Source organism: Chionomys nivalis, chromosome 20, assembly GCF_950005125.1.
Source record: "Chionomys nivalis chromosome 20, mChiNiv1.1, whole genome shotgun sequence".
Classification (NCBI taxonomy): Eukaryota; Metazoa; Chordata; class Mammalia; order Rodentia; family Cricetidae; genus Chionomys; species Chionomys nivalis.
In genome coordinates this window covers 6199713-6223460 of record NC_080105.1, presented here as the reverse complement: position 1 = coordinate 6223460, position 23748 = coordinate 6199713, and the positions used below count along the sequence as shown (strand labels likewise).

The following is a 23748-nucleotide window of genomic DNA, read 5'->3' as shown; positions in this document are numbered from 1 at the left end:
AAGGCCTGTGAGTCACAGCTGAGCCAGCCCAGCACAACAGCCGCCTTACAGAGGGCTGTGCAGGCTGCACTTCAGAGGACTTCTGCGCAGCCCCGCTCTATGCGTTCAATTGTGGCCATTCTCTACCTGAAGTTGGGTACTTTTGGGGTTGTGTGGATTCTGGGGTCACTTACTTGGTTGGTGCTGTGATTTCAAAAGTCACTGGTCTAGTATGTATGAGGCATTGGAGTCACTGGTCTGGCATGTATGAGGCACTGGGCTCTACAGGGAAGAGGTGGAGGACTTTGGCAGCCCTGGTCGAGGAGAGACGGGTGTGGGGCAGCTGATGCTGAGGACAGATCCAGGTAGGGTCCCTGTGTCCAAGGCAGTGCATGCTGTGCTTCCCAACGGCAGCCGACTGCCAGCTCTGCACATCACAGCTGAGTTCAGAGCTGGTGGAAGAGGAGTTGGCAGGAAAGCTGGGCCTGCAGGCTGCCCTATAGTGCTGGCCTGTGCCCTCACACACCTGTCATGGCCAGCAGAGCGGGGATGGCCCATGTAGTGCCTCACTGGGGGATTTTGAGGGAGGGGCTCGTGTAGCTGAAGCTGGTCTGCAACTCCGCATTCTCCTGCATCCAGCTCTCAATGTTGGGATGGCAGGTGTCTCAGGTATATGACTTATCTGGGACTTACTTTTTTTGGTTTTATTTTAAAAAAATGTTTAGAGGTGCTGGCTATGAAACAAAAGACCTGTTTCTCAAAGTTCCTTAAGAATTCAGAGAGGGCCAGGCGGTAGTGGCGCATACCTTTAATTCCAGCACTCGGGAGGCAGAGACAGGTGGATCTCTGTGAGTCTGAAGCCAGCCTGGTCTACAGACTGAGTTTCAGGGCAGCAGGGCTGTTACACAGAGAAACCTGGTCTATGACAAAATAACAAAAACCCCACAAAGTTCAGAGAGGGTCAGTGCTTCCCCCGGGGTATACAGCAGCTGTCCTGCAGATCTCCCGAGCCCTAGCTGCCTTTGCCCTTGCCCAACCCTCCGACCAACTCCAGCATTCACCGGACCCAGCCCTGGGGATGACTGGACAGCAGTGAGTCTGTCTCCCTGCGCTGTTGGAGAGTCACACACAGACCCATCCTGAGGGGCATCTGCTCACCCATACCTCACTGATCTTGCCTCCCCACCCCAGCCCCAGAGTCCTCTATAAAGTGCCCTGAGGTTGGCAGAGCACCATACATGACCTTAGAGACGGGGTCTAGACTGACTTGGGACTGCTGGGTTTTGGTGAGCCTCCTGACTTGGCCTCCTGGGTAAGGAACTGCATGCTTGCTATCATACCTGGCTTATTTTGCAGTGCTGGGAATCCAAGGTCTTGTTACATCTTCTTAAACTGTTGGGGATGGGGTGTGCAATGGTGCATGTCACTTCTCTCCTTCCTTGTGGGTCCTAGGGTTTGAACTTGGGTCATTAGGCTTGGTGGTAAGCTGCTTTGCCCACTGAGCCATCTTGCCAGCTCAAAGGACTCTAGGAATGGATGGGTGGGCCATGCCCCCAACTCCTCACTGGGACATCCTGAGCTGTGACAGATGCCTTTGGAGGCTGGGTAGAAGTATAAAGTAAGGACTTTGGATCCAGTGGTGAAGTCTGTCTGTCATCCCAAGTCAGTCTGAGCCCAGAGGATTCTGAGTTCAAAGATACCCTCAGCTATGTGGTAAGTTCAGCCTGCATCCTAAGACCATGTTCACAATAAGGGGCTGGAGACTCATAACCACCTCCTGGAACTAGTTACAAGTTCCAGGAGCTCTGATACCCTCTTGTGGTATGAAGGGCATCAGGCACATACATGATGCCCGTGCAAACACACTTAGAAAAATAACTTTTTTTTTTTTTTTTTTTTTTTTTTTTTGGTTTTTCGAGACAGGGTTTCTCTGTGGTTTTGGAGCCTGTCCTGGAACTAGCTCTTGTAGACCAGGCTGGCCTCGAACTCACAGAGATCTGCCTGCCTCTGCCTCCCGAGTGCTGGGATTAAAGGCGTGCGCCACCACCGCCCGGCAGAAAAATAACTTTAAGAAGTGGGTGGTGGTTCACCTATCATCTCAGCGTGGAAGACCAAGGCTATCTCAGCCATTTCCTGACCCTTTGCTCTGTGGTTGTATTAGAGCGATTGGGAAAATAGCCAAGCATCTCCTGGATTTGTGCAGCAGGCAGCTCACACAGGCACCAGTGAGGACCCCTCCCCCATGATAATACATATAAAAATCTATGCTGGGTGTGGTGGCACGAGAATTTAATCCTAGCAGTTCAGAGGCAAGCAAATCTCTGAGCCTAAGGCCAGCTTGCTCTTACATGGTAAGAACCAGTCTCAAAGATTATATATTTGTTCACATACTTTATTTTTTATTTATTTTTTCATTTATTTATTTATTGATTGATTGATTGATTACAGGACAGGGTTTCTCAGTAGCCCAGCCTGTCCTGGAACTGTAGAACTCAGAGAGACCCTCTGCTTCTGCCTCTGGAGTGTTGGCATTAAAGGCATGCACCAAACTGGGTGGTGGTGGCACACACCTTTAATCCCAGCACTCGGGAGGCTGATCTCTGAGTTTGAGGCCAACGTGGTCTACAAGAGCTAATGCCAGGACAGGTTCCAAAGCTACACAGAAAAACTGTCTCAAAAAGTAAGAGAAAAAAGAAAAGAAAAACAAACAAACCCTAGCCAAACAACAAAAGAGGCATGCACTGCCATCCAGTAAAAGATGTTTTAAGAGTCAATGTGTAACTCATCCCAGCAATTCAGACGATTAAAAATGGCCCACAGGTGAGCAGTGAGTAGCAACAATGGACGCGAATCATCAGATGGATAAGCAACAGCTGTCCATTACACGCAGCATATTGTGTCGTCCTCAAAAAGGAACGATTGATCTTAGATTGATGACCCTTGAAAACAAAAACAATAGCAGTCAGACTTCAAACACTGAGCTCAGGATGTGTGACCGCACTAGGAAATGCCCACAGGGACATTCAGATCAGAGATGCCAGGCGACAAGGAGGAAATGAGGAAAACCTGCAGATGGGGACGGACAAGGCTGGCTTTCGACATGAAGGAATGTTCTGGAGCGAAGGGTGGTGGTGGTTGCACAACACTGAGGACGTGCTGAATGTCGCATAAGAGAGTGTTGTTTATTGGAAAGCGAGCCCGCGGCGTGTGGGAGTTTTATCCTGTTACTGAACTTTTAGCATCAGGAACGCTCAGCACACCGCCTGTTTGCGTCGCTCGGGCCGCTTCCGGTCTGGGGACCCCCCCCCCATTAGCGGGACCCAGCGAATCACGCACACTCGTTTACATAGTCACGCCCACCAAGCTAACTTTCAACATACCGCACCTCCTTCCTGCGCGCCGGCCCTGCCCACCTCACGCTCCTGACAGATCTGCGTACACGCCACCAAAGAAACGCTAGGGGGAAAAATCCACAAATAGCTGAGTAAAGAGGACCCCACGAGTGCGGTAACACGCGTCCACGTGTTCAAGGCTCATGAATAATTCATGTGAGGCGGAGTTTATAACTGGCCGTCTCTAAGTGGAAAGCTGAACTCGTCAGCGGCTCATGAATATGTATAGTGCAGGGGCGGAGGAGTGTACGTCAGGCCGCCAGGGGGCGTGGCCCGCTGAGTGGCAAACCTTTGAGGGCTGGCGTCCGAGGTGGGAACCGCCGCAACTCCGAGTGTTCCGGCTCGTGTGAGGGCCTGAGGCTGTAGGAAACGCGCCTCAAGAGCTTGCGGGCTTGCCAACCTGCGCGGCGCCGGGCGGCTGTGGGGGCGTGGCCAGTCGGGATTTTGGCGGGCAAGCGATGGTCTGGGCAACCACCTGGCCCGAGGGGGGCATGAGTAGACCTTCCTCATGAATAATGCAGCAAGGCGGGAGGGCGGGCCTTGTGGCAGCTTAGAGGCGTGGCCAAAGGCTTTGGCCGTGGGCGAGCATTTCCTGTGACGTAGGATTCTGTGGGAGCTTGGGGCGTGTCAATGAACTGAAGTGGGGCGGGCGTCACCAGAACCTGTGGGCGTGGCCATGTGCGTAGTGCTTTTATTTTCAGTGTGGGCGGGCTCTCTTCTGGCGGGAGGCGTGGCCACCGCGGCCGGCGTCTACAGGTCTTCCCTGAGAGGGGGCGGGCTCCCTGAGGCGAGGGGCGTGGTTATCTCGCCGGTTACTGCTGACAAACAAGTTCGAGACCGCCGGCCGGCGGGGACGCAATCGTCGGGATGCGGAGCCAGCCTCTTCTCGTAAACAGCCCAGCCCGCCGCCAGCGCCGCCCGCGCCGCCCCGCTGACCGGCCTCGCGAGACCTCGGGGCGTGGCCTCAGGCCACCCGGTCCAACTGGGCGCCCTTCGGGGGGCGTGGCCGAGCCGGCTCATGAATAATACCTCGCGGCGGAGGGCGGGCCGGGCGGCGGGGAGGGCGGGCCGGCGTGCGGGCGCAGCGGCCGAGGAGGGGGCGGGGAGTGATGGTTACAAGATGGCGGCGCTGAAGGAGGCTCGGAGCTACGGGCTGTCGTGCGGGCGCGTGAGCGATGGCAGCAGGGTGTCGGTGTTCCATGTGAAGCTGACCGACAGTGCCCTGAAGGCTTTCGAGAGCTACCGGGCTCATCAGGTGAGCGGCGCGGCGTTCTGGCGGGCGGGCTGCGCCGTGGGCACAAGGCCGCGTCCACACCTGGCGACACTTGGCCAACCCCAGTGACATCCTTCAGGTTTATTTTGAATCTGCTTTCGCTTTTTATAAAGCATGTCCTTCCTGTGTAGCTCAGGTTGGCCTTGGACTGACGACCATCCTCCTGCCTCAGCTTCTTCAGCGCTGAGATGACAGGCGTGCCTGGACCCACTCTTAGAAGGGATCCCAGACCCTGTCTCCTCAGGTCACCTTGTGTCGCTGGAGACTTTTGGACGAGGCCGTTGTGTTTTTTCAGTTTAACAAAACTGAGGTGATGTTAGCTAGGCATGGTGGCTTCCTCTGGCTGGGCACTCGGGAGGAGGCAGCAGTTCCACCGCATTTGGTCGTTCCCTCTCGTAGTCCACCCGTCGTCTGGGAGAATTGGAAGCCTTTTGGTGCTTCCTCCTGGCTTGGGGGTGGGGCGGGGACCCCAGCAGTGTGCCTCCCTCCGGGTCTCACCTGAATGCTCCACCCAGGTCTTGGCACCACCCTGCGTCCACTGGGACAGAAGTTGCAGGTCCCCAGGGCAAGTGGTTTCAGGCTTCACCTTAAAGTGACTGGGGTGCTGGGTCTGTTTCTGGGACGTGTGTTTGCCTGTGTTGGCGCAGGGGGTGTTGACGCGGACGAGTGAGCAGAGAGTAACTAGGAAGGAATGTGGTTTCCTTCCTGCCTGGGACATGCGCAGCATCATTGGCCAAGCTAGGAATTTCTTCCCCATTCAGCCTTCTGGGGAGCCTACCTCTTCCCACCTGTCTTCCCATCACTTCTTTTGAGCCACTTCCTGCCTGTGTCAGGGTCTCAGTTTCCTTCTTTCTAGAACAGGATCCGATTTCTTTGGGAAAAGATTAGTTCTTCCTTTGTCAGGTTCCACACCTTGAGACAGAAAGCGCCCCTGCAGGTGAGGAGGAAGAGGTGTTGGGGATTTGGGTGGTAGCCTCTGGTTGACCAGCCCAGCCGCTTTTCCTGGTTGGAGTCTTTCCCCTTGGGCCATTCTGACTAGTACTGGAGGAGCAGGGCTTTTCCCAGAAACAGCTGGACTAGAGTGTGAGTCACCACTGTCAGGTGGACTTGGTACCTGGTGGCAGTGCTGCCAGCCCTTGCCCCGATGCCCCTGCAGCCTTCTCTCCAGCATCACCGTCATACTGTTATTTTGAATTTTGGGTGTGCATTACATCCCCTAAGTAAGCTTGGTCTTCCTCATGTGAGGGCGCTTATGGAACTATAGGCCACATGCATGTGCCCCAAGGAAGCCAGCTGTGTGTGGCCGCAGCTGACAACGAGGGTGCCTGTGCCGTGTGGCTGGCAGCATTCAATTTTGGGGCAGTACAACCCTGTGTTTATCTGGAAAGCTGACAGGGCATTTAACTGGCAAGGTGACTTTGAAGTTTAATCTCTTGTCAGCATAGGAACTTCACGCTATCCTAGGTTGGTCTCAAACTCATGACTCTTTTTTTTCTTCTTTTTTTTGTTTTGTTTTTTGTTTTTTGAGACAGGGTTTCTCTGTGGTTTTGGAGCCTGTCCTGGAACTAGCTCTTGTAGATCAGGCTGGTCTCGAACTCACAGAGATTCGCCTGCCTCTGCCTCCCAAGTGCTGGGATTAAAGGCGTGCGCCACCACCGCCCGGCTCAAACTCATGACTCTTAAGTGCCAAGATAGCAGACAGGTACCCACCACTGGCCCAGCTTCAGAGATAAATTACTTGTTTAGTTTTCCGAGACAGGGTTTCTCTGTGTAGTCCTGGCTGTTCCGGAGCTCTCTCTGTAGACCAGGCTGGCCTCGAACTCACAGAGATCCGCCTGCCTCTGCCTCCCGAGTGCTGGGACTAAAGGTGTGTGCCATGCCTGGCCTGGATTTGAGCTTACCCTCTGAGCATGGAGGGGGCTGAGACAGGGTGCGCTGACAGCAGGAGGGGCAGGTTTGCAATGGTGAGCCTGGGAGGGACTTGGAGACATGTCGGTGATGATGTTCACGGAGCAGTGCCACTCGTGCTCTTCTGCCTGCTTCAGGTCAGTCACTCGCTTCCCAGCAGCTGCTCACTATTGAGCTGGGCCACCAGTTCTTACTTTTTTTCTTAAAGACATGGTCCTCTTCTGTAGTCCAAGCTGGTCGTGAACTCTCCTGCCTAGCTTCCCTGCACTGCATTGGCAGTCATGCCCCAGTACAATCCTATATTTTATTTTGAATCTCCAGGAGATTTTTCTTACCTTCATGTGTAGCCAGAGCAGAAGCTTGAGAGGAACTGACTGTGGAATGGCTGTGTGTGGCCTAGGGAAGGAGCTGGGCATACCTCAGTAGAGGGTTGGGAATGTGTGGTGACCTATACTGCAACAGGAGGCCATGCCAGTTCAAGGTGCAGCCATAGAGATGACCAGAGCTCATTTCACCTGGGACTTGGGTCTTTTTCTCTTCTAATGTTAAAAAAAAAAAAGAAAAAGAAAAAAGGCATACTGCCTAGGGTCCCAGGGCTGGGTAGGATGAGGAGCTCAAGGCCAGCCTGAGCTAAACAACCTAATAAAAAGTCCCCGAGCCGGGCGGTGGTGGCGCGCGCCTTTAATCCCAGCACTTGGGAGGCAGAGGCAGGCGGATCTCTGTGAGTTCGAGACCAGCCTGGTCTACAAGAGCTAGTTCCAGGACAGGCTCCAAAACCACAGAGAAACCCTGTCTCGAAAAACCAAAAAAAAAAAAAAAAAAAAAGTCCCCGAAACCAAACTGGTGCTGATGTGACACTTCATCTTTGTGTTTTGGGATTCAGTAGGTGTGCATTTAGGAGAGCTAAGGAAATGTGGTCTTCTTATCCTTTCAGGACAGCTTGTTGCTGCTGAGAGGCATGCCCTGACAGCTATGAGATGGGGACCCTGCCTCCATCTATTCCACTCTTGTTCATCTTTGTTGGCTAGGTGGGCTCTGTGGCCATGTGTCCTCACCTTGTCCTTGGTAGAAATGCACAGAGAGGTCAGGGGAAATTGAGGGTTTAAGCGGAGTCCACGTCCAGAGCCTTGAGTGGATGTGGGCTAGCAGAGGCCTGACATCTGCAACTCCAGGTCCTCCTTAGGTCTGCAGAGGTCTGCTCCCACTAGAGCCCAGCTTGTACTGAGATTCTGCTGTGGCCTCATGTTCCTGGGGCTGTCACTGGGCTGTAGGAGGCCACCTTCTGGACCCACCCTCTCTCCTGTCAGCATAGGGCTGGCCTTTGGGCCCAGAGGCGCTGAGATGTGCCTCTCATTACACCGGATGTTCTAGAATCCTCAAGAGTTGGCAGAGCTGAGCAAGGGAGATCCACCAGGGTAGATGTAATAAGGAGAGAAGTAGGGCTGTGATGGTCATGTAGGACCTAGAAGGGCATGGAAGCCCTGGCTCACTGTGTTGCACCATGGGGAAAACTGAGTATGGGGCAAGAGGCGCCCCAGTTCAGCCTGCATCTTCCTGGTGTGGCTCTGCTATCCCTGGGGATTCCAGCCTTTTGGAATTGGACAGTGCCCTGACAGTGGGCTGGTGGCTCCCACTTTGTCCAGAGGCTGATGAACCTTGAAGCACATCACCAACCCCCTGTCCCAGGCCTTCTCTCAGTGCTCATGAGTCTCAGGTCAGTCTGCTTGTACCCTAGAGAGACTTGGTGACTGAGGGATCGTGCCACCTTACTGGCATGTCTGTGTTGTGCCCTGTTTTCAGAGAAAGCTGGAGTGTGACAGGATCACCTTCTCTTGTTCCCTGCTTGTCCTGTGTTATTCATCCCAGTCAGCCCCATCGGGGAGCAGTGTCCAGTCTTCAGGTGAAGTCATGGGTGGTGGCTCTAGATGCAGAATCACCTCTCAAGACCTTTAAGCAGGGAGGTAGCTCAGAAGCCAGGCATCAAGGCCTCAGAAGGGCTGTGGCTCTGCCAGGAAGGGTTGGCCATACATTGGTGTGGGCATCAGAAGTGTGGTGGCCTCATACCTTTGGCCTGCTGGGGTGTGGGTTCCCATGTGTGTTGTAGGGTAGGTGCTGGATGGTGCTGAGGCCGAATTCCTCAGAGGACTAGAGAAAGAGGGAAACAGCCTGGCGCTCGAGTCTTTGGGGGTGATGGGTGTGTGCCAACGACTTGACTCCTCCCTGGCCACTCTGACCCTTGGCTTTGCTTCCGGCTGCCTGCCTGCGGCCACGGTGACTGTGTGTAAACAGCAGGCACTCAGAACCAACCCATCTGTTGACTCATCTGCAGGCCAGAGTTCATCACCCTGCAAGCAGTTTTGATAGCGCACCAGGATTGTGACATCCTGGCGGCCTTGAAGGAGGAACTACCCAGCATGGAAAACGTGGCTACTTTTCCCTACTCTGCTAGTCCCTATGCCCAAACCGGACCCACAGGAGACCCCAGAATGGGGCTAATGGGCACACACTGGAGTCCTGCTGATTGACCTGGGTGCTCTGAGTCACATATGTACATTTGTGCAGCTCTGCGTTCCCATGGTGACCTCACACTAGTGTCTAGCAGGTGGATAGTTTGTTTTCATTTTTTTTTCTTTTCTTAGACAGATGTCATGTAGCACTAGCTGGCCCTCTCTCTGCTTCCCAAGTACTTGGATGACAGGTGTTTGCCACCACACCCATTGTTGTGTCACGGTTCAATAAAAAGAAAAGCTGGTGTCCAAATAGGCCATCCTGAGGAAACTGCCCCACACTAGTGTCATAGCCCTGTGCTCTAATGACATCCTGCAGGCAGGAGTCTCCCTGGCCAAGGAGTAACCAGGCCCAAGGGTTTGGGGTGGGGGCTGGCATCCAGTGATCCCCAGAGTCCATATATGTCTGTTGCAGCACATGGGGAGCTGTCTCCTTTTTACTCTGTGCACAGCTAGCACAGAGAGGAGGCCCACAGAAAACAGTTGTGACTGTCCCAGCAGCCTGTGGTGCATTCCTGTCTCCCTTCCCCCATCCCCTGAGACAGGGTTTTTCTGTGTAGCTTTGACTGTCCTGCAACTTTATCTGTAGACCAGGCTGGCCTCGAACTCAGAGATCATCTGCCTCTGCCTCCCGAGTGCTGGGATTAAAGGGGTGCGCCACCCCGCCACATACTTTTGGTGGTCAGACATGCATGCGATTTTGTCTCTTTCTTCCCTAGTCATAGAGTTTATTGTCCCTTAAACTGAAGCCTGTGTGGTTGGCCCCAATGAACTGCACTGCAGCACAAGCTTTCCTGGCTGCTCTGTTTTAATTTTTATTTTGTGTGAATGGGTGTTTGTAGGAGGAGGGCCCGCTTGTTTGTTCCAGCCACCCGGCTAACTTAGACCCGAAATAATCACACAGAAACTGTATTTTTTTTTTCTCTGTGGCTTTGGAGCCTGTCCTAGAACTAGCTCTTGCAGACCAGGTTGGTCTCGAACTCACAGAGATTCACCTGCCTCTGCCTCCCAAGTGCTGGGATTAAAGGCGACAGAAACTGTATTAACTAAATCGCTGCTTGACCCATTAGCTCTAGCTTCTTATTGGCTAACACTTATATTAATTTAACTCATTTCTATTAATCTGTGTATCGCCACGTAGCTGTGGCTTACCGGCTAAAGTTCCAATCTGCGTGTGTCTCTGGTGGCTCTATGGAGGCTCTCTGACTCCGCCTTTCTCCTTCCATTTGCCCAGTCCCTCACTTTCATCTTTGTAGCCTGGGGATAGAATCCAGGCTCTAGAGCATGCTAGGCAGATAGTGACCACTGAATACCTCAGCCTCCCGAGCTCTTCATTTTGATGTCTGCACCCTCCACCGCTGTGTATGCAACAGGTCTCCCTATTCCTTGGTCAGACATGTATTGCTAGATGTGGTGTGTGATCCTGGGGATACTGCTGTGGGAACCTTGAGTAGTGAGTGACTCTGCTGACGGTGTCCTAGGAAGGTCCATGAAGTCATAGGTCTTGAGGAGGAGGCTCAGTGCTGGGAGCCACTAGTCTGGTCCCCACGAGAGGTACGGCGAGGCCCAGAGGAGGTTATAGGCAGGAGCTCCGGGGCCTGGGCTGGGACAGCACCCAGGAGTGGGCCCGAGGGCAAGTGCATGAGGCATGTCTGAGAAGGTGGCTATCTCCCTTAGAGCCAGGCTGGCCCAGAGCTGCCTCCTCCTGGCTCTGCCTCCTTGGTGCTGGGGTAACAGGTGTGTCCCATAGCCTTCTCTTTCTCCTTCCCTCCCTTCTTTCCCTTCTCTTTTTCCCCAACTCCTTTTTCTTTTCTCTCTCTATCCCTGTGTTTCTCTTTATGGAGCTGGATTTCACCACTCAGGTACTTAGCATGGACTAGAACCCTTGGCCACACGTGTGCAAGTATAGAGTTTTTTATTGTTGCGTGTGCATGTGTGCCATGGTTTGTGTGTGTGTAAATCAGAGGACAACTTGTAAGAGTGTTCTCTTTCCACCACAGAGGTCCGAGGGAGTGAACTCAGGGTGACAGGCACCATTACGTACAGTCTTCTGGTGTGAAGGCAGTTTGAATGGGTGTGGCATTGTGAAATAGCCTGTCCTCCTGGTTGCCCCAGTCCAGGCCTCAGCACCTCTCACATCTGACTACCACAGGGCCAGTCACCACCAATACCATGTGCTGACATACCTGATGTTGAGTCCCTTGAAAACCATCACCTGGGCAAGTATGACTGGAAATGCAGAGAAGGTGGCTGGAAGGCCTCATCGATTCCTGGGCCACACCTGTAGTCGTGTGTGGCAGCAGACTTTGCAGTAGCCCCCCAGGACTCAGCTGCGGGTGCGGTTCCTGGAGTTCTTCTGGCTGCCTTTTGCATGGAGGACTAAGCTCAGTGTGGGGATGCCACTCTTTTCTCTCTCTGTGTCTCTTTTTGTTGTTTGTTTTTTGAGGCAGGGTTTCTCTGTGTAGCCCTGTCTGTCCTGGAACTCACTCCGTAGACCAGGCTGGCCTCGACCTCAGAGATCTGCCTGCCTCTGCCTCTTGAGTGCTGAGATTAAAAAGGTGTGCGCCACCACTGCCCCGCTGGAAATGCTACTCTTGATATGTTCTGCTGAATTCTTCCCTAGCCACTGTCCTACCTGCTTGGAGAGGGTGTGGCAAAGCCCTTTCCCTCTTAAAAAGCTAAGGGACGATTTCTGGTTATGGTTCCTCAAGGCCACTGTGCCACCCTGGGACCTTGGTGTCTGTGGGGACAGTAGATGGTGCCTGTCTATTAGACATGGCCCTGCTCTTATTACCACTGTGCCCTCTAAAAGCAGGGGCCCAGTGCTGTGCCTTCTGTGCCCATGCCACAGATCATTCAGGTAACAGGATGGTGGACCTCCTTGGTGCCTGCATGGCTCCCTCTGAGCAGGCTGCAGGTCCTAAGAGATCACCAGAAACTTCTGGGAGACCCTGTGTTGTTTTCAGTGTGCGCAGCCATTTCCTCCTTAGCATGGGAGATGCTTCAATGTCTACCTCCTGGGCAGCTTGCTGTGTTTTTATTTGTTTGTTTTGAGAAAGGGACTCTCTACAAAGCCCAAGCTGTCCTTGAACTCATAGAGAACCCCTTGCCTTTGCCTCCTGAGTGCTAGACATGTGCCGCCATGCACAGCCCAGACTGTCTTCAAGTTTGCATGTGCTCCTCTCACTCCAGTGCTGAATGACAGGTGTGCCACTGTGATGTGTAGCACGAATAATAAAAATCCAGAGCAGAAATTGGCGTTCAACCTGAAAACCAGAAAAGCAAAGCAGCCAAGCCACTAGAGAAGTCTTACCTCTACCAAGGCTGGGTAATCACAGACTAACAGACTAAACTTCTCCCATTTTATATTCCCACTAGTGCTGGGATTAAAGGCGCAAAACTCACTAGTATTAGGATTAAAGGTGTGAACCATCACTATCTGGATTTGTTTTCAGCATTGGTCTTGTGTAGCCCAGAGTGGGCCTTGAAATCACAGAGCTCCATCTGCCTCTCCCAAATCCTGGGATTAAAGATGTGTGTCCCCACTGCCCGACCTCTAGTGGCTTAGCTTTGCCCTTTTGATCTTTAGGCTAACTATTTATTAAAACATAAATAAAATATCACTTATAGTTACAGCTATTCTTGCCATTTTTCCTTTAGATTTATCTTGATTTATTTATTTGGGTATTTTTGAGATAGGGTTTCTCTGTATAGCTTTGTTGCCAGTCCTAGAACTCGCTCTTTTAACAAGGCTGACCTGAAACTCACAGAGATCCACCTGCCTCTGCCTCCCGAGTGCTAGGATTAAAGGTGTGTGCCACCGCGGTTGGCTAGATTTATCTTTTCAGTAAGTAAGGGCTATTGTGTGTGTGTCACACACATCTACAGGTGCCAGCAGAATGCAGACACTTCGGATCCCCTCGAACTGGAATTAGAGGTAGTTGTGAGCCACCTGCTGTTGGTGGTGGGAAGTGAACCCAGGTCCTCTGCAAGAGTAGCCAGTGCTCTTAACTGCTCTTAAGTGTAAGCCCCTTCTCTTACACATTTCCTGGGTTTTATTAGAAGTGGTGTGTGTGCATGTGTGTGTGCGCGCGCGCATGCACATGTATGTGCATGAGTATGCATGTCCACAGCAATGTGACAGTCAGGACAACACTGGAATCTCTTCTACCATCTTCATGTAGATCTAGGAGCAGACTCAGATTGTCAGGCTTGAAGGCAAGTACCTTTACCACAGGAGATTGGCTTGGGCTGTTGTTCTGGAGGGCTGAGTGAGAGGAAGAGCCGAGTGGCCTCCCTGAGTTAGTGAGGTGGTGTGACCACTGCCTATTGCTGGAAAGACTGTCAAACCATTAGTACCCTTGGGATACAAGATGAAGAGGCTTGGGGAGAGCCTTGATGGCCTGTAACCCACGGAGGGGAAGAGGGGCTCAATCCTCACAGCTCCCCACCTTACAGCAGCAGGACTCTGATGGGCCACAGGCCCTGGCGGTGTCACCTGCTTGACGGCAGATTCAGCTTTGCCAGTCCCCTTGGCTAGAGGTTGGCAGTGGGCACTGTGAAAGGGAAAGGTGGACTGTGGGGACTGTGATTTCTCCTGGCTGGAGCAGGCCCAAGGCTGTGAAGTCAGAAGCTCCAGGACTCTGGGGGGTCAGACAAGTGGGACAGCCTTGGCTCCCAGGCCTGCTTGCCTCCTTTCCTATGTGTCATCTCTCCCCATTGCTGGCTGGAGGTGAGTGGGAAGGAGGGAAGGAAGGATGAGAGTTTCTGGAGTGGCCTCCATCTGGCGTGTCTCAGTGTGCAGGTGCACATGGGTAACATGACTGCTCTGCCCTGCAAACGCCAGCGCAGGCCTCAGTTCAGGAGCTGATCTGTGGGCTGAGACAGTTCTCACCTGCCCTTCCTAGTGCTGTGCCAAGTTTCAGGCCCAGTAACTCAAGGTCTCCTTGCCTTTCCCCGACTGGTTCCCCCCCCCACCCCCGTCTGTCTCTGTCTCTTTCATGCCCCCTACTTCTCTCTCACAAGTTTGTTTTTGGTTTGGGTTTTTTTTGTTTGTTTGTTTTTTTCAAGTAGGATCTCTTCTCTATGTAGTCTTGGCTCCCTGGAACTTGCTGCGTAGACCAGGCTGGCCTCAGAACTCAGAGAGATCCACCTGCCTCTGCCTCCTGGGTACTGGATTAAAGGCATGCACCACCAGAGCTGGCTCTCACTAGTTTATTACCATGGTTTGAGAATGGGCAATACGCATGTCATGGCACACATATGGAACTCAAAGAACTGCTTTGTGAGTTGGTTCTTTTCCTTCCATCTTCATGGGTTCCAAGAACTGAACACAGGCCCCCCCCTCTGGTTTTTTATTTTATTTATATTTTTTTGTGAGACAGCATTTTTCTGTGTAACAGTCCTAGCTGTCCTGAAACTCGCTTTGTAGACCAGGCTGGTCTCGAACTCACAGAGACCTACCTTCCTCTACTTCCCAAGTGCTGGGAACCACCACTGCCCAGCCCTTCTTTCTGTTTTTTTGTTTTTGTTTTTGTTTTTTTTTAAGGTAGGGTTTCTGTGTGTAGCTCAGGCTGCCTCAAAACTTGAGGTCCTTCTGCCACAGTGCTGGGTCATATCTGTGCCACCCCCGCCCCCACTCCTGACTCCTTCCTTCTTGTTCTTAAACAGCGGTTTTTCAAGGAAATTACACTTCCTGCTATGGACCTCGTGGTCTCCCCACATCCTGGCATGACTTCAGGTCCCAGCAAGGGTCTGAGATGATGAGGACACTGTCATATCCACAGTCAGTGCCCACCCTCGGGAGAGGACCCTGGGTGTCTCCTGTGCTCGGCTTGTCTGCAGACTTGTTCCCGGGATCCTGATGGTCTTCTGACTGCCCTGTTTTTTAGAGGGTCCTTACAGCCTCTGCTGCCACAGCTGTGTGGGGAAGCTCCTCCTGTGCTGCCCTTGGCTCAGTGGATGGAGAGGACCCTGACCATGTGATTGTTGCCCTAAACCAAGCCATGATCCAAGGGGTCTTGCCACACTGCCCTGTCTTTGTAGATAAGTTTTAGCATGACATCATGTATGGAATAGGCTGTTAAGCTGGGAGTATTGGCCCTGCCCTCCTCTATAGACCTCATTCCCCAAGCTGTGGTCCGAGGGTTGTACTGACTGGGGAGAGAGTCCCTTGGTTCCGGTGTTGTCGTGTTAACAGTAGATACTTGGAGAGAGTGACCATCTACATCACATCGTCTGCATGGATGACATCGGCTTCCCCAACATGCTTATTGGGGGCACCTCCACCCCAGGATACTCCACAGATGCTGCAGGACAGTGACACGCCTATGCTGCTTGCAGAGGGACCTAGGGAACACCTGGGTATCTGAGCTGGGTCTAACTTCTGTTGTTTAAAAGCAGATGTATCTCCACACTGGTCCCTGGTGGGCTGGAGCCTTGCAGTCTGGGTAAGGGAGCTTCGCCTTTTGTCTGTTGCCTCGTTCTGGGCATTGACTGCAGTCCCTACGCTCTGCCAGTGGCTGCTGCCTCCATAGAGGGTGGCTGTCTGGTGGTGGTTCCACAGCCTGGACAACTGGGGGGAGTGAATGTCTGTGAGAGTTGAACTCCAGGAGTCTCCTGGTGGGTCTGCTTAGGGCTCCTGCTTTTCCGTGTGTCCTTAGGTTTCCAGGTGGCCAGCACTCAGGATAGTGTGACTGGTGGAAACCTCCCTGGGAGCTGTCTGAGGGCAGGGGCAGGCTGCAGCTAGCAGAGTGTGTTCTTTTCCCGTGACTCTATTTTTGGAGTTGGCGTGAGGCATCCACCACTTGTTCCAGGGAAATGTGCTTGGCTCAGGGGACATTTGAGATGGGGAAGGGACAGTGGAGGCTGTGATAGCCTGTCTCAGGATCCCAGCTTCCTTAGGGGAGGGACTGGACCCTCATTCCTCCCGTCCCAAATGACAAGGCTTCTCTGTTGGGCTGCCCATGGGTAGGAAGCCAGCTGTCCTGAGCAGACTGGGGCTGTGATCTGGTCCTCCCTGCTGTCCTCTCCTGCTTTCTCTCTTTGTCACAGCACTTCCCCCAGGGAAGATGCACTGTTTTCTCTCACCTAGGAAGGTCAGCCTCCATCCCTCCAGAGCAGGGGTCTGCAGAGCCTGATATAGTGGATAGGGCCCTGGCCACAACTGCTGTAGCTCCACGGGGCAGAGGCCGCTCCTGTCTCCGTAGGAGGACTGCCCAGAGTTGTGGCTTTGATGACTATCTGCCCTGGGACCCCAAATGTTTCCACCTTCTCTTCCTTCCCATTCTCCTCTATTGTGTGAGTACATTGGAAACCTGGCTGCCTTGTGAGATGACAGGGATGACCAGTGAGGATGGCTGTGGTCCCCTAGGACAGGGCCTGAAGCTCAGGAGAGCTGCAGGTGTGCCCATCCTCGTCACATGCCTCTCCCCAGTTAGAGTGAGGTGGCCTGCAACTGGGAGCCTGAGGGTGCCTACAGCAGGACTCTGCAGGCCAGGTACTTTATCTAAGGTGTGGCCACACCAGGGCAGCAGCCTGGCGTACACCAATAGAATCTGCCTACCCCCATGCATCTGTGATCCAGATTTGTGAGGTAGGCTGGACTGAGGGCCAGTGCAGGCCCCAGTCCTTCAGTCCCCATGCTAGTGCCACCCGTGGACCTTTGATGTCCTAGAAGCTGAAGGGTGGCTTAGTGGGAACAAGCTCAGTCACTAAGGGACCTTTGTGAGGTGGCAACAGGAGTCCTGTTTGTAGCTCTCCTGGTCCTTAGCTCTGATCTGCTCTGTGGGGCTGTCTCTGCTTGTGCTTGACAGGCAGCCAGGGATAGCCAGGTGCCTTTGCTCTGAAGCCCAGGTCCCTGGTCTCCCTTGGGAGGCAGATGAACACCATGGTTGACTCAAGACCGAGGTGATGAGGGGTGTGTAGCTGGCAAGGCTGCACTGTCTAGACCGGAGGAGGCGTGGCCGTCACTTGGTTCAACAGTCCCACTCTCCACAGGAGGTGCTTCTGACCACTGCAGTCCCTGTCTCTACTGTCCTGGGACAACTGTGGCCCTTAGCCACTTGTGGTCAAGCAGGAGGCTAAAATGATGTGGTGTGTGCTAGTGAAGGTGACGAGGGTGTCATAGTACCCATTGGGAATGCCCACAGGTTTGCCCCACTGTTCTTAGGATGGGCGTCTGAATACAGGAAAGCCCTATGTTAGGAGGGTGGGGTGTGTGGCTCGTGAGCCAGCTCAGGACTGTCCTGTCCCTGGTCCCTGTATTACCTAGATGGCACACCTAATATTTGATGGGAAGTCAGTTCTTAAAATGGAAGGGAAACACTGGAAGGCACAGCTGTCACCACACTCATGGCCTGGGAGAGTCAGTGGCACGCCTTTCCTTCCAGCTGGAAGGTAACACACTTTCAATGCTCGTAGAGGCACTCTGTGAGTTCAAACCAGCCTGGTCTATATAATGAGTTCCAGACCAGACAAGGTTTTATTTTATTTTATTTTATTTTATTTTATTTTTTGGTTTTTCGAGACAGGGTTTCTCTGTGGTTTTGGAGCCTGTCCTGGAACTAGCTCTTGTAGACCAGGCTGGTCTCGAACTCACAGAGATCTGCCTGCCTCTGCCTCCCAAGTGCTGGGATTAAAGGTGTGCGCCACCACTGCCCGGCCCAAGACAGGGTTTTATAATGAAAATACATGTGTATGTATATATGGGGGTCACACATGCTATAAGCATCTTTTCAGGCCAAAGGACTATAGAGTCACTTGGTTCCCTTCCACTGTTGTGTGGGGTCTGTGGGCTGAACTTAAGCTCTGACTTGTGTAGCAAGCACTTTACACACTGAGCTATTTCCTGGACCTCTTTTTTGAGACTCGGTCTTACTTTACAGCCCAGGCTGCTATTTGTGGGATCCTTCTGTCTCAGTCTGTCCTGTGCTGGGATCCTGTGTATGGACCACTAAGCACATACAATGGATGGGCTTCCTTTGGCCTGGGTTAGGGTTTCCCTTTGTGGGCAGCAGGTTGCTATTGTCCCCATGGATCTGACCATCTAGACTATCTCTTCTCTCTCTGGGTGCACCTCCAGGGCTTTCTCTCCTTCACCCCCTGGTTCCTCCTGTGCCAGACACTGAGTGGAATCTATCGTAGCTCTGGTTTGTCTCCAGTGGCTTCTGTGCACTTCTCACTCATGCAAAATGCTTATGTTGCTTCCCACTGGTGTCTAGTTGATCATGGCTGTGCTCCTGGCTCAGGTGACCCCCTTGCACCTGGCTTCTGTTGTGTCAGCTTGATGGGTGGTGAGAGATTCACTACTTTGGAAAGCTGGCTCTGTCTGCTCATGCTAGATAAGTGGGCCTCCCTGCCTTGAGTTTGGGTTACTTGGTGTGTAGATTGTTAGGACATGCAGAGTTGACAGAGCAGGTGAAGTGTGCCTGCTGCCCTCCCCTGAGCTCTGTGTGCCTCCCAGATGTGCACTGATCTTCAGTCAGTGTCTGCTGCTTTGGGTGACATGAAGTCAGAGCCCAAGTAGCTTCCTTGATGGCCTTGCCCAGCACTTTGCACCTTGCTGGGTGATTTCTAGGTCATGAAACAGTTTTGGGAAAAGCCAGCCCACTCTTCCTTTCTTTGTTGAGGCAGCCAGTGGGCATTTTTAGTTTGTCCAGCACTTCTGGCCCTTGTCCCTTTGGTTACACTGTGACCTTGACTGGAGAGCAACAGGGTGAGCAGCACATGGATTTTTTTGTTGTTGGATTTTCTTTTTTTTTTTTTTTAATTTATTTTTATTTTATGTGCATTGGTGTTTTGCCTGAATGTATGTCTGTGTAAAGGTTCTGGATCCCCTGGAACTGGAGTTACAGACAGTTGTGAGTTGCTATGTGGGTGCTGGGAATTGAATTCAGGTCCTCTGGAAGAGTATAAACAGTGCTCTTAACCACTGAACCATCTCTCCAGCCCTCTTGGGTTTTTTTTTGTTCTTGTTGTTGTTGCTGTTGTTTTTTTTTTTGGGGGGGGACAAGGGTTCTCCACATAACTTTGACTGTCCTTGAACTAACTCAATGTGTAGACTGTCAGACTGGCCTTGAACTCACAGAGATCATTTGCTTCTGCCTTCCAAGTGCTGTACACATGGGATTCTGTGGCTGCAGGAGGCAAGCCTGTCATCAAAGTCCCATGCCAGGCTGTGGGTTCTCTTCCTCACTTGGGCTATCTACAGGGCTGGCCTAGGTCCCTTTATCAAATTAGGTGTTGTTTTGTTTGAGGATTTTATAGGAACATTCAGTAAAACAAATCAGGAGTTGAAGGGAACTAAGACTGTGTGTGTTGTGTGTGTGTGTTGTGTGTGTGTTGTGTGTGTCTGTGCATGCTGGCATATGTATTGTTTTGTGTGCAGCTGGGGCTGTTACACACACTGTTTCCCCAAGTGAGTTAGATTTCTACTTCTCTGTGATAAAACACAGAGAAGCTGAGTGTGTGTGTGTGTGTATTTTTGTTGTTGTTGTTGTTTTGAGACAGGGTTTCTCTTTGTAACAGTCCTGGCTGTCCTGGAACATGAACCTGAGTATCTTATTGAGGTCACACATGTTGGACTAGGACATTCTAAGCTCAGCTACTTCTAGGGCCCATGTGTCGTTCCTACTTGGAAAGGTCGAGTGAGGCAGGGCTTCTGTGTGTGAGACTTGTTCTCCTGCAGCCCTTCTGCTGGCCCCGAACACCAGCACAGGGACCTCTTGGTTGCCTGATGCCCAAGGTGGGGAAAGAAACTCTGCCCCATTAGAGCTGGTTGAAACCTGTCCTGGTCCTGGTGGGCTCTGCCTTCCCAACAGAGGTCCTTATAGCATTCGGTGGTGTACAGCGTGGCGCACAGCTGCTGCTTCCCCAGGGTCTGCACACCCCAGACCTCATCTCTGAGAAACAGCATGTAATGGTTCTACTTGGTCATTCTTGTTGGTAGGAAGTTTGGAGGACACAATATGTTTATATGGAGAATTAAGGTCTTTATTTATTTAAAGGCAGTCAGATAAAGGCCAGACTTGCCTTAGAGTCTCTGAGGGTGAGCATGATCTTGAGCTCCTAATCTTCCCTACTGAGCCCCTGAGTGCTGAGTGAGGGGTGTGCAGTTCCTGTGTGTTGTGGGAGCCAGAAGCCAGGGCCAGACATGTGCTTGGTGAGCACTCTGCCCACCAAACTGCAGCCTCAGCACCCCCAACACATTAGAACAGTTTTAATCTCACAGCAACATACAGTGGACTGTTAAAAGAGGCCTTTCTCTCGCCTCCATGGCACTGCAGCAGGGCAGAGTTCACAGCACCATTCTGTCACAACAAAACACCTTCCGACTTTCTCCTGAGGGCATACAGCCAGCATGCTGGGGAGCCCTGAAACAGGTCATATGGTAGTAGCAGATGGGAAGCAGGGCTGACCTGTACCCCTCAGAATCTCCCCTCAGTGACCCACTTCCTCCACCAGACTACTTCCTAAAGCACATCCCACCGAAAATACACACAAGCAACACCATTGGCTTGGGGAAGAGTGTGCCCACACATGAACCTGTGGGAACCATTCATGACAAACTGATCCGGGTCTCACAACCCAGATCCCTACAGTTACAAAGGTTTCAACATTTTTTAAAAGTCAGAATCTCTGCTGAGTCTCTGAGGCCCAAAACCAGACGTGGGGGTGCCCTGCCTATTGTTATAGAAGGTTCAAGGTCACCTTCACCTACATAGTGAGTCTGGCCTGCATGAGCCTTCTGGCCTTTGAAGACTTGAGCAGCCCAGAGCAGCCCATGACCTGTGCCAAGTGGAACCTTTCTTTTGGGCCTGCTCTGCTTTGTGCCTACAGCTTTCCTCGCTAGACATCTATGTGAGTTTGCTTTCTTTTGATTTGATAAAACTGACCAAAAGCAACATGTAAAGGAAAGGGTTTATTCTAGCTTATAGTTGAAATCTGTTGTCAAGGGACGTCAGGGCAGGAACTCAAGACAGGAGCAGAAACAAAGGCCTTGGGGGAATGCTGCTTACTGGTTTGCTCAGTCTGCTTTCTTATACCACCCACGACCACCTGCTGGCATTGCCCACATGAATCATTAATCAAGAACATGCTATGCCTCCAGACTTGCATACAGGTCAGTCTAATGGAGCTGACTCCTCATGTGACATTCCCTTTTCCCAGATCACGATGGCTTTTGTCAAGTTGATAAAAGAAACCTAACCAGCACAGTGTCCTATGTTCCTGACCATCCTGGCATCCCGGTGTCCCTGAGGCCTCACTTTCCCAACCCTGTGCCTCTCAGGGCCTCCCTGCTACATGCAAAGGGGTTCTCTGCTCTCTCCAGGAGTCTTTAGGTGTGGGGGCTGGCCTGCAAGGCACTTCTGTTGTACTGAAGCCAAGTCCATGTCACCTCTCACTGAGCTCTGAGCAGTCACAGCCCTGCTATGTTTTGTACAAAGCCCCCTTGTCCACTTTAAACCTGCCCTTTACCTCTCCACACTGCACATGCTCCACTCTCTCTGCTCTCTCCCTGAAGTCTGACTGAGAGCAGGTGAGGAGTGACCACCCCACAGCTTGGGCCTCTGCGCTCCTGAAATTTCCTCTTCCAGTTTATTCTAGTTTGTTTGTTGGCTGAGTGTGGGTCTCACTGTACAGCTCTGGCTGGCATGGAACTCACTATGTAGACCAGGCTGGGATTAAAGGCTGCACTGTTGTGCCCAGCTTATTTTGTTAGTTTTAGGTACACTCCTGAAAGCCTGTGTACAGGCAGAATGTAGCCAGGTTCATGGCCAGGACACAGCATGAACAGGCGATGGGAAATGCTCACTAGTTTTCTGGCACTCTGTTCCACGTACTTCCTTCTCTAGCCTTCCTACTGGCTTCTCACTGCAGTCCCACTCGTGGGCTGGCCCCTGCAGGAGTTACTCTTCTCATGGCTGAAGTGGTTTGGTGTGTGGTGGCAGGCACTGTGGTTGCTCACACTGTGACAACATAGAAAACACAGCTCAGGGTCTGGAGAGGTGGCTCAGAGGTTAAGAGCACTGACTGCTCTTCCAGAGGTCCTGAGTTCAATTCCCAGCAACCACATGGTGGCTCACAACCATCTGTAATGAGATCTGGTGCCCTCTTCTGGCCTGCAAGTATACATACAAGCAGAACACTGTATATGTAATAAATAAATAAATCTTTAAAAATAAAACAAAAGACAGCTCAGGCTGCAAGTGGGGCTGGGCTAGGGAAAGCCTGCCCCCAGTTTCCCCGCTTCCCCGGCTAGGCCTCACTCCTTAGTGACTCTGCTTTGAACACAGTGACACCAGCAGGGACTGGATGTAGAAAAACACTGAGCCTGAAGGGACCCATCGTGTTCAAACAAGCAAGCCCAAGTGCGTTTGTTTCTATGAAATATGATGAATGCAGAGTGTCGAAGCCACCAGTGCAGCCATGCGGATTTCCCCACCCTGTCCCTTCATTCAGTACTCGCCCATTGGAGCAGCTAGTTGCTTTTGAAGTGGCTCACATACCCTGACTAGTCCTGAACTCTGTTGTGCAGGATGCCATGAGCTCCCGTCTCTACCTCCTTCTAAGTGCTGGAGCGACAGCTGTGTGTCTCCAGCTCTGCTTATCCTTTTTTCTTTTTTCTTTTTTTAATGTTTATGTAATTTGATGCATATGTGCCCTGAGTTTGTGTCTGTCCACCAGTGCCCTCAGACCTCAGAAGAGGGGCTGGGGCTCCTGGGACTGGATTTACAGATGGCCTCCGTGTGAATATAGAACCCAAGTCTTCTGCAAGAGCAGTAAATGTCCTTAACCACCAAACCACCTCTCCAGCCCCTTGTTTTGGTAATTTTGAGATAGGGTCTTTGAACTCCTTTCCATGTACTGGGGATACTGGGTCTGTGTCATTATGGTCAGCCTACCCTGTTGTATTAGAATACAGTTTACTCATCTGCTCCATGACATGTCTCCCCCCCAAAACCCACATACCCAAGGATATCTGTGTTTTCCACTTTTTGACACATGCCTTTAATCCCAGCACACACGAGGTTTGAGGCCCACCTGGTCAACATTACCCAGTGAGCCTTGTCTCACAACAGAACAGTGGACATTTTATGAGTGTCCACTATCCTGCAGAGGCAGGCACCCACCAGCTCCAAGGAAATTCTCCTGTCTGTGCTTTTCTGGACATAGGGGTGCTAGGATTACTGATGTCTTCCATGTCTTCCTCTGGTCCAGGCTTGAACTCAGCTAGTCAGGCTTTGTAGTTTGTGCTTTACCCAATGAGCCATCTCCCTGGCCTGGACTGTGCTTTTGTTTTGTTTGCTTGAGGCAGGGTCAAGGATAACATAGCCAGAGCTGCCTGCTAGCTTGCTGTATAGGCAAGGCTTTGCCTTGAGTTCCTGATCCTTCTACCTCTGCCTCCTGACTGAAGGGACTGTAGGTGTGTGCCACCACCGCTCACATGATGGCTGCCGTGCTTCTGTGTGGGCACCTGCACTCCCAGGCAGTGAGGGGTTGTCAGTACCTGCTCCAACAGAGCCAGCTAGGGGACCTGGATGGGGGACTGCACAGCCGTGAGTTTATCTTTGAGCCTGCTTCTGTACAAACATAGACAGTCAGTCAATATCCAACCGCAAGGCCGTTCCTGTCCTTGAGCAAGCAGTATCTTCTATCTGTGTGCCCTCGGCTGGCATTCACCAGCCTG

At 52.1% G+C, this 23748-nt stretch overlaps 1 protein-coding gene across 1 annotated transcript in view; it reads left to right on the top strand.

The window, feature by feature from the left end:
- The first annotated feature begins 4472 nt into the window (after positions 1-4472).
- The window catches only part of Ell (elongation factor for RNA polymerase II), a 57094-nt gene continuing 37818 nt past the window's right edge, over positions 4473-23748 (top strand). Inside the window, exon 1 of the mRNA XM_057752847.1 lies at positions 4473-4626. Coding sequence (XP_057608830.1) covers positions 4492-4626 — 135 coding nt within the window. The 5' untranslated portion in view covers positions 4473-4491. The remainder of the gene's footprint in view (positions 4627-23748) is intronic.